The sequence below is a fragment of the Mesoplodon densirostris genome, chromosome 3 (genome assembly GCF_025265405.1).
Source record: "Mesoplodon densirostris isolate mMesDen1 chromosome 3, mMesDen1 primary haplotype, whole genome shotgun sequence".
Taxonomy (NCBI): Eukaryota; Metazoa; Chordata; class Mammalia; order Artiodactyla; family Ziphiidae; genus Mesoplodon; species Mesoplodon densirostris.
Window position 1 is genome coordinate 144,398,184 of NC_082663.1, and position 10,257 is coordinate 144,408,440.

General features: G+C 55.5%; 1 protein-coding gene across 2 annotated transcripts; it reads left to right on the plus strand.

The window, feature by feature from the left end:
- Positions 1-8,107: 8,107 nt before the first annotated feature.
- MISP3 (MISP family member 3) lies at positions 8,108-9,893 on the plus strand. 2 transcript variants are annotated; one of them, XM_060092244.1, is made up of 3 exons: positions 8,108-8,675; positions 9,189-9,262; positions 9,522-9,893. In XM_060092244.1, exons 1-3 carry the CDS (start codon positions 8,108-8,110, stop codon positions 9,537-9,539), a joined length of 660 nt encoding a protein of 219 aa, XP_059948227.1. In that variant the 3' UTR covers positions 9,540-9,893. The 2 variants fall into 2 exon arrangements, with proteins under 2 accessions (XP_059948227.1, XP_059948226.1); XM_060092243.1 differs by having other exon boundaries at positions 9,189-9,893.
- Positions 9,894-10,257: the final 364 nt, after the last annotated feature.

The window sequence follows — 10,257 nt, forward strand, 5'->3', positions numbered from 1 at the left end:
AGGAAAAAACTGAGGACATAGTGCTCCAAAAACAGTAGCATAGTTTATTATTAATAATAATTTTAGGGAATTCCCTGGCGATCCGGTGGTTAGGATTCCATGCTCTCACTGCCGAGGGCCCAGGTTCAATCCCTGGACGGGGAACTAAGATCCCACATGCCGTGTAGCGCAGCCAAAAAGAAAAAAAAAAAAAGAAAAAAAATTTTTTTAAATAATTCCCATGACTAATAATGTTTTTGATTAATTTTAATAACCATTCCCAGAAACTCCCGAATCCCACCAAACCCGAACAAGGTCCTTTTTGGACCTTGGCTTCTACTCAGCATCCCTTAAGTGCTGGGGGGTGAGGGAGTCTGGGGAGAAAAGTGTCCATCCCACCATGGACACATGCCACTGCCATGGTAACTCCGGAGTTGCCTCCTCCACCTGCAAGCCACTATCCCTGGGGGCAAGGGTCACCAGGTCACACTGCCTAGTACTGGACTCTGAACTGGGAGGAGAGGGAGGGGGACTCACCATTTAAGGTTTAACCTGAGATTACCCCCATTGTTGCCTTCCTCAAAGCACCCCAGGATCCCCAATTCCCAGCCTCCAGGGCCACCCCTAGTCCATTTGGGCTTCCCCTGGAAGCTGGAGGCTGACTGGTACTGCAGGGCACTTCAGGGACAGTCATCATTACATCAGCCTCTCATCAGAGACATGCATTGAGCACTGACTATGTGCAGGTGCTTCACAGGCCAATATCTAGAAGGATATATATGTCTGCCTGTTGGCCCTGACACTTAGCCCAGGGTGGGCACAGAGCAAGCCTTCAAACATTTATTAAGTTGAGCACTAACTAGCCTCATTGCCCAAACTCTGGTGGGGCCTCCCAGATCTTCTCTGGCCTCACCATGAAGGTATAATAGTGAGTTCACATTTAACACTTACTATCTATAGCGCTCTTAAATGCTCTATGGGGCTTTCGCTAGGCTCCCACAGCCCCCTCCCCCTCCCCCTCCCTGCCCTGATCTTGGGACACTGTAGTCAACTTTTTGCTGAGTTGACATTCCAACTAAGAAGAAAATCAGCCAACCATTAGCCAGTGCACACCACGTGCCAGGCACTGTTAAATGCTTTACTCACAGTAACTTATTTAACCCTCTCTACCATCTTAGAAGGTAAGTATCAATAGTAGTACTGTCCCTATTTGACAGATGAGAATACTGAGGCTCCAAGAAGTGGCAAAAAGACTTGTCTAATGTCCCTGAGTCAGGATTGGAACTCAAGGCTCTCAGATCCCAAATACTGGGAACACTGTGGGGAAGAGGGAAGTCTAGGCATCCTCCTCTTGACGGCCAGGAGACAAGAGATCAGTCTGGGGTGTCTCCAATTCCAATTGGGGCAGGATGCTGAAGTCATGCTTTACAAGGTATCCCAAAGGAAGCTCAGACCCCCTGTTAATAAGTTTGCCACTGGGGGGAAGGCTAAAGTCCCCCCTCTGCTCTCCCACCCCCAAGATGTAATCTCCCTGCCTCTTCCTTGCTGGGGGGAGGATCAGATTCCCGTTGCTAGGCAACCAGGTTTGTAGTTGGTGAATAATGCAACGGGGAACCCAAAAGAGTGAAGAACCAAATTGGGGTCCCTGGGGGGAGCCCCTTTTCCAGAACTCTACAAACCCCTGGAGCCCCTCCACCCTCTTACTTTAAAAAGCCCTCACACCTCGAATATTAAAAAATCTACCCATTTCGTTAGATGTTGCTTATCTCTAACTCTACAAGAAGAACATTCACGGTGGTGGCTTTTGCCCCACCAGGAACAGTTGGTGGTCATTTCATTAAGCATGTGATCCATTTTGCCATTCTCTTTCCCAGTTTGGGAGCTGTTAACTTTTTCCTGTTGGATCTCAAGCATTTCCTCCCACCCTGGACACTGAGGGATGATTCTAGAGGTAAAACATAGGAGTGAGAGACCTTGACATTCCCTGCCCCTCACCCAAGTAATAGCCCCACCCCCCAGGCTGGACTTTGGGCTTCGGCCTGCCAGTGGAAAATCCCCAAAAAAGAAGGGGGTGAGGGTTCACACCTCCCACCCGACTTTCTGGGGAGGGGGGCATTGAAGAGCCTGGGGGGTTGGCTGCTGGCCGCCCTTCACTCTCCCTGGCCCCCTTAGAGAGGCTAGCTGGAGCTCTCACCTCCCCTGCTCCGTGGAAAGGCCAGTGTCTTCCATGAGCCCCTCCCAGGCCCTGCCCACTGGCCCCCCTGACCCCAGACACTTACATGGGTGTGGCCGGAGACCACACCTGGCTTTGCAGGGCCATCTCTGCCCAGAAGCCCACGTTCTGGTCTCTGAGTCCAGGACCCACCACCCGCTTGCCGAAAGGTGCCCTGGAGGCTGTGACTTGGCTGTCGGGAGTTGGGGGGGGCTGCAGGCGGGCACTGGGAGAGCTGGTCCAGCTGGTTTGGGCCAGGAGGCGGGAGACGCATGGGCCGGGGCGAGGGGGGCCGGGGGCTGGCGGGCAGTTCTGGGGAGGTACTATCAGCTGTCCTGATCAATTATTTACCAGCCAGTGGCCTCGTTGCTGCACTCAGCTGCCTCCTGGCAAACACACTCTCACATGTGTGGTCTAGCGGGTAGACGGGCGTTGGGAGTCCCTGACCCCCTCACACAATGGCACCTCCCCTTGCCACCCTAGACATTTCTAGTCCAGTTGCCCACCAAGGGTCACCCACCTTTGAGTACTGTTGTACACCTCACAAGGGATACTTTTACAGGCTAACTGCCCTCCCTTCTTGGAACCTGGTTCTGGGGTTAGGAGGAAGGGCTGATCCAGCTAGAGGATTCTGGAGACCAGAGCCTCTGCCCCATGGGAACCAGAACGTCTGGGTTCTGGACAACTCTGGGCAACTTCCCCTAGGTTTCTAGGCTTCGGTTTCCCCTTTGGGAGAATAAGAGAATTAGATCAAACAGCCTCTAGGACCCTGGACACCCCTTAGATGTGATAACTGTTGGGAGAGTGTGGTGAGGGGAAAGGTCTAGAGAGCTTCCTACCCAAATCTTGAGGGACCCTGTTCTACCCCACATTCCCTTCTTAAAGGGCCAGCACCCCTTTTCTCAGCTGATTATATGTTTCATCCAACCACCCTCTTGGGGAAATCATTTCTACTCTCCAGGCTGGTATCCTGCAGCCCCCAGTGCTTCCCTCATCACAGCCCTGGTCACACTTTGCAATTCTGACATAAACCTCAATGAGAAGAGCCCTTGTCCTGGGCCCTTTGCTTTACTTATTTATTTAAAAAATTTTTAAATTCATTTATTTTTATTTTTTATTTTTTGTGGCCACACTGCACTGCATGCAGGATCTTAGTTCCCCAACCAGGGATCAAACCCCCTGCATGGAAACGCAGAGTCTTAACCACTCGACCGCCAGGGAAGTCCCCTGGGCCCCTTGTTTTAGAGGGCCTGCTCCCCATGGGGCAAAGGGAATGTACCCAGCTAAATCGTCCCTCCCTGCTCTAGATCCTACACAGGGTGGCCAAGAAGTGGTCAAGGGCAGCTATGGGCAGAGGGGTGAGGAAAGAGCATGGGCATATGGGATGGGCCCCCTAGGTGCATGCACAAGGCTGCTCGCTGTCTAGGACAGTTGGGGGTGGGAAGCAAAAGGGGCCAGACTGAGGGCTGGGGTTTTCCTGTGTCCCACATTCAAGTACAAAACTCCTAGGGATTCAAAATATTTTCAATTGAACGTGATCTTCTAGGTCATTCTACAAGTATATTTGTCATGATAGGAAGAGGGAAATTATATATATATATATATTATATATATAATATATATATTATATATATATATATAATATATATATATATATATAATATATATATATATATATATATGCAGCACCACACAGCTTGCAGGATCTATTTCCCGACCAGGGATTGAACCCAAGCCTCGGCAGTGAAAGGGCTGAGTCCTAACTACTGGACCGCCAGGAAATTCCCCTGAGAGAACATATTTTTAAAAATTAGTTTTTAATTGTGGTAAAATACACGCAACAAAATTTACCATTGGTGGCATTCAGTCCATTCACAGTGTTGTGCAACTTTTGCCACTATCTTGTTCCAGAACCTTTTCAGCACCCCAGAAGGAAATCCTGTACCCATTAAGCAGTCACTCCCCATTCCCCCCTCCCCCCAGCCCCTGGCAACCACCGATCTGCATCTGTCTCTATAGATTTACCTATTTTGGACATTTTCTATCAATGGGATCATACAGTATGTGGCCTTTTGCGTCTGGCTTCTTTCACTGAGCATAATGTTTTCAAGGTTCATCCATATTGTAGCATGGATCAGTGCTTCACTCCTTTCTATGGCTGAATAATATTCCATTGTATGGATGTATCACATTTTGTTTATCCATTCATCTGTTGATGGACATTTAGGTTGTTCCCACCTTTTGGAGGAGAGAATATATTTTACTTAATTGCTTGTAGTTTGATTTTATAACTGTTAATTATTTGGATGTATAATATATAGGCTTCCCTTTGTACCCTTGGCCTGTGTTCCACGTTGAGGCAAGATTGTTCTGTTTATAATTGTGTCTGTCTCCCAAGCTCAACTGCAACTTCCAAGTCTGGTTTATCTCTTTGTTCCCAGCATTGGTAACATTCTTAAACAAGTGTTATGTGTCAGGCGCTGTTTTAGGCATGGGGGAGTTGGGTGAGCATGACAAACAGAAAATGCTGTATTGCAGCTCACTTTCCAGCCTGGGGTGGGGGGAGACAGCTAATATACAAATAAAGGGAGAAATAAAGGTAATTGATGATAACTGCAGTATTGGGTGAGTTACAGAAAATAACAGGGATAGGGTTAAAGAACAGCTGTGTTTGATGTAGGCTGGGTGAACAGAGACCACTTCTCTGAAGAACCAAGACCTGAAGAGCAGAAGCCAACCATGTGATGAGTCATTCCAAGCAGAGGGAAAGGCAAGTGCAAAGGCCCTGGGGGTGGGAATGCAGCTGGGGGGTTTGAGGAAAGCATGAAGGCTGGGATGGAGGGGTGATCAAGGGAGAAGTCAGGAGATGAGACCTGAGAAGTGGGAAGGGCCTTCTGAGCCAGGGTAGGGAATTTGGAATTTTCTTCTAAGTTTGGTGGGGAGTCACTGGAGGACAGTGAATGTCTGGGACAAGGGTGGCGCGAAGTGGACGAATTCAGAATATATTTTGGAGGCAGAGCAAACAGCAATCCAATATATGAATGGATTGGGGCAGGGGCTGAGGGAAAAAGAGAAATTGAGGCTAACTTCTTTTTTGCGGTGCGCGAGCCTCACACTGCTGTGGCCTCTCCCGTTGCGGAGCACAGGCTCCGGACGCGCAGGCTCAGCGGCCATGGCTCACGAGCCCAGCCGCTCCACGGCATGTGGGATCTTCCCAGACCGGGGCACGAACCCGTGTCCCCTGCATCATCAGGCGTACTCTCAACCACTGCACCACCAGGGAAGCCCCGAGGCTGACTTCTACATTTTGGGCATGAAAAACAGAATGAGTGAGTTGCTATACATAGTAGAGAGGAGTAGAGTTGGGGGAAACCAAGAGTTCAGTTTCTAAAGTGTTCATTTTGGCGTTATCTATTAGACTAGGGACTGTTGGATATGAGTCCAAAACCCAGGGGAGAAGTCAGAGCTAGAGATATAAATTTGGGAGACATCAGCATAGAGATGGTACTTAAAGCATGAGATTGGAGTTTGTCAAGGTCTGAGTGTTGGCAGGAAAGAGATTGTATACTTAAACCAAGTAATTGATGAGAACTCAATAGAAGGAAATAATCAAGGCATAGTGCATACCCTGGATTCACCACAGCCAGGAGCTGTTACCACCCCATGGCCCTGGAGGGAGAGAACTAGGTGGAGGTGCTGGCTGCTGTGGAGGAACACAGCCAACAAAGCTTGGAGGAAGGGGGCATGGGGTAAACATCCGGACCTCACTCACCTCTCTCCCATCAGCCAAACCCAATGGAAGCCAGAGGGAAGGAAGCCCGTTGATGCAGGTGAACCAGAAGTCTGAGAAGGGGTGCCTGGGAGGTAGGAAGGAAATCAGGAGAGGATGGTGTCCTCCAAGACCAAGGAGCTAATGGAGAGGGAATCAGGGAGGAGCCAGTGATCAGGTCTGGCAAATGGAGGTCACGGAGGTCCTTGGACAGAGAAGGTTCAGTGTGGCATGGTGGAACCAAGAACCCAGTAAGCATGGCTAGAAGAGGGACAGGAGGTGATAAAGAGTCCACTGTAGAGACAACTCATTCCGGAAGTATAGTTTTCATCCTCATCACCTCCCGAGGGAGTAAGCACTATTATCCCCATTTTACAGACAAGGAAACTGAGCCTTGGAGAAGGCTGACACTTAGGTTCTGAGTGGGCAGGAATCAGGTGGGTCTGATTCCAATTGGGTCAATAGAGTCAGAGGGAGGAAGTTCAGATGGTCAGAGGGAGGAGGGTAGCAGCTTGAGATTGGGATCAAGGAGAGAGTAGAGTGGAAGGGTGGACAGAAAGGGGAGTCACCAGGGTAGGCAGAGAGTTGGAGGATTATTGGGGCTCCTGAGGCTGTGTAGCCCCCCCACTTTCTTTAGGTAACTATATCTTTCTTACTGGTCACCCCAAAATGGTGGGGGGTGGAGGCAGGTTTTGGAGAGAGCCCAGGGGAAGAGAGTGGAAAATGTCCCTGAGGGTAGGTCGCCTGCTCCCGGCATCGATCCCGGCCTTGAACGTCACAATCTGGCCCCAGCTGCAGGGAGCTACTTCCTCCCGCAAGCCTGGATACCTCTCTGAGCCTTCCCAGTCGCCTGGGCCCAAGGTGACCGCCTTTCAAACCTCAGCCGCTCTGCTGAGCCCTGGGCGTTCTGTGTGTGCGTCCCTCCCTCGTCCCTCAATCTGGGAGCGCACTTGGCGGTGGATGCCTCGCGGACTTTTCCTGGAGGGGGTGAGGGGAAGTGACCTCTGGGCTTGTCGTGGGCGCTGGCTCACCGCTCGGAACCTTGCTGAACCCAGGTACTGGGAGGGAGACTGGGGCGGGCGGTGAGGCGGTTCCTGGCGCCCCCTCCAGCCCGAGCTGTGCGCTGCAGGAGTGGAAGGTGGAAGGACAGCCCAGAGGCCGTGGGCGTTGCTGCTGCGCGGGACAGGCAAGGCCCCGGAAAGATGGCTTCGGGGGACTCGCCACCAGAGGACAGTTGTTCAGAGGCCCAGCCAGGCGTGCAGTTAGGGCCAAGCCTCCTGGCAATGCCGGGGACGTGAGGCCGAAAATGTTCTAGGGTGGCGCCCCCTGAGTGAACACTGCACCCAGACTGGCGTCCCAGGTAGCGGGCTAGGTCTAGGGAAGTCCTCTTCTAAAAGGGCCAATGCCCTGAGCTGACTTGAGGCGTGCTAGTGGAAGAAATCCAGCGCCCAGCTGAGGCGCCCCCGTCTCGAGGGCGGGGCCAGGGCGGAGCCCAGAGTCCTGCCTGCAGGTGCAGGGGGCGTTGCCCGGCCCTGCCCCCGGGGACAGTTCTTGAAGGCCAGGGGCGGGTCAGAGAAGCGGCCGGTGCAGGCTACGCCTTGGAACCCGCGGACGGCGACTGCAGCCGCAGGTGCCGCGCAGGGCAGTGTGTCCCAGCTCTGGGCATCAAAACTCCAGCGCTGGGAGCTAAGGCTTCCGAGCTGCTCCCAACCCTGGACACCGAGGCCCCCGGGCCGGAGAGCGGAGCCCTGGGGTCGTCCGAAGCGCGGGGCCCTGAGCCCCCCGGGTTAGACGGAGAGATTCCCGGGCCTGCCGCAGAGCAGGATACCGAGGTCCCCAGGCCAGGCGGCGAGGTCCCCGTGCCCTCCCCAGACCAGGGCGCGGAGACCCCCAAGCAAGAGAGCGAAGTCCTCGGGCTATCAGCGGGGCAGGAGGCAGAGCGCCCTGGACCGACCGCAGCTGAGGGCTTTGAGAGTCCTGGGCGAGGCAGCGACGACGCTGAACCGTGTGAAGCGCGAGGCGCCGGAGTCCTGGAGCAGTGTCCCTCTCAAGGTCCGGAAACCTCCTCTGAGTCAAACTCGGAATCCCCTCAGCTGCGTTTTCTACTGCTCTCCGAGACCCCACAACAGCCCCCAGAGGAGCCGCTCATGGAGACGCCCATCGAGCGTGAAATCCGCCGCAGCTGCGAACGCGAGGAGAGCCTGCGCCGGAGCCGGGGCCTGAGCCCAGGTCGCGCGGGCCGCGAACTCGTCGAACTGCGTGTGCGGCCGGTGCTCAGCCTGCCGGGCCCTGGCTCCGCGCTCCCGCGCGCCTTGGAGCGCGCTCGGGCGGGCGCGCAGATGCAGCGAGACATCGAGCGGGAGGCCCATCGGCAGGCGGCGCTAGCGCGCCCCGAGGTCCCAAAGCAGCGCGCCCGGCAGCCGCCTCAGCCGCTGGGCGAGCTCAAGCGCTTCTTCGAGGCTGCCGGCGGGTGCGGCTCCTCGCCGGCGGCGGAGGGCAGCGCGGACCCGCAACGGCTGCCTGAGCCCGGAGGCCGGCCACGTTCAGTCGTGCAGAGCCGGTGCCCGGTGCTGGCCCGCGCCCCGCCGCCCATCGCACCATCGCTGCTGGAGCAGGAGGTGCGCGAGGTGAATGAGCGGGAGCGGGAACTGCAGCGCCAGCGCCTCAGCGTCTACGGTACCGCCGAGTTCAAGGAGCCCGCGCCCAGCCTAACTGGTAAGCCACTGGCGCCCCTACGCTGGGAATTCCCAGGGCTCCAGCCGCTCTCACCGACTGCCCAACTCCAGTGGCCCTCTTATCCTCAGGGTCCCCCTTCCTGGCTCCCAGACTCCTCGGGCCCCTCTCAACTCACCCCTTCTGGGCTTCCCATCCCTATGCTCCACACCCCCGGCCCCCGTCGGACTCCCAGATCCACTCCCCCTAGGCTCGTGGTGGGGGAAGGGAGGAGGATTCCAGATGTCTTTGTCGGGTTCCAGGGAACCCTCCCTGGGTTCTGGCACGCCTGGATCCTCCCTCTGAATTTTCGGGTTTCTACCTCCCCACCCTGGGTTTGTTTGCCTCTCTCCTCCCTCGGGTTCCTCCCTCCTCCCTCATGATGGAGGCCTCCATGGGGAGGAGGGGGGTGAACGCCTGTGTGTGTTTAAGGGGCGCGGCCGCTCTCCTTCGTCCTGGCCGCCTCCAGCTGGTGAGAGGAGGGGCAATCTCGGCTGAGCGCCCCTTCTCCCGCAGCGAGCAGGGGCGACGGAAAGCTGGCGGTGATCTGGCCTCCCCGCAGAAAGGCTACGGAGAACGGTCTGGAGCAGGTGGGAACCCCTTTCCCCTCCTGCCTCAGGCGTTTGTCGCTGCCCCCCACCCCAACCCTCTGCGTGCGAGAACGCTGGGCTGGGGAAAGGACCCCCTGGGAAGTCACTCTGCGCTAGGACCCAAAGTCCCGGACGTGGCCCAGGGGTGTCGAGAAGGCGGTGGTCCTGGGGCTCAAACTGCCCCACCCGGGGCCTGGGTGTCCCCACTCGCGGTGCGCGGGCCCCCGAGGCATGCCTTCGGTCTGGCCCCTCTCTCCAGGAGGAGCGGAAGCCTTGAGGTTCGAGCCGGCTGGGGTCCCCGGACGAAGGTAACATGCCCGTCAGAGGACCCAGGCAGGGGCGCCCAGGTGTGCCCTCCGGATCGGCGGAAGGCCTGGAGAGGGGCTACAGGTCTGAGCCAGGAAAGACGCAATCGATCAGCCCCTCCTCGAACCTGACTTTGTGAAATTGACCAGAATCTTGTATAAAACTGTTAGTCCCAATTGGAAAACACCACCATCACAACCCCGCCAGTAAAACTGCCCCGCCCTTCTCCACCTAACTGCAAACGGAACTAGCCTCTCCTTCCGGCCTTGACTGTTAGATAGGGGTCACCTCCTCGGCTGTTCCCACTCCCCAATAAAGCCCCTTCTTTCTGGGCAGTGCAGGCTGTTTTCTTCTGGGTCCTCTTCGTCTGCGGTGGGGTGGGGCGGGAGCGCGGCGAGAGGAGCAAGGCTTGAGAAAGTCGCCGGAGGCGCCGGCCGGAATGCAGAATGTCCCGTATCTCCCTGTTCCTGGGCCGCATATTCCCCCTGCCCGGCCGGGGTCCTAGTGCCACCTGGCGACGCGGGCGCGAACTGCGGCGTTGGGACAAACGAACTCATGCCCACCCTTTCCAGATTTCGTCAACATTTATTGGTGCCAAGCGACTTGCCCCGCGCAGGGTGCTGGCTAGACAGAGGTGATAAGAGGTTGTTCCCGCCCTGGGGACATAAACAATGGCTACAAAAAAAAGG

Coding starts and splice junctions, on each gene's coding strand:
- MISP3 (XM_060092243.1), top strand. CDS start 8,108: ATGGAGACGCCCATCGAGCGTGAAATCCGCCGCAGCTGCGAACGCGAG. Junction 8,676..9,188: donor GCCCGCGCCCAGCCTAACTG/GTAAGCCACTGG, acceptor CTTCTCCCGCAG/CGAGCAGGGGCGACGGAAAG.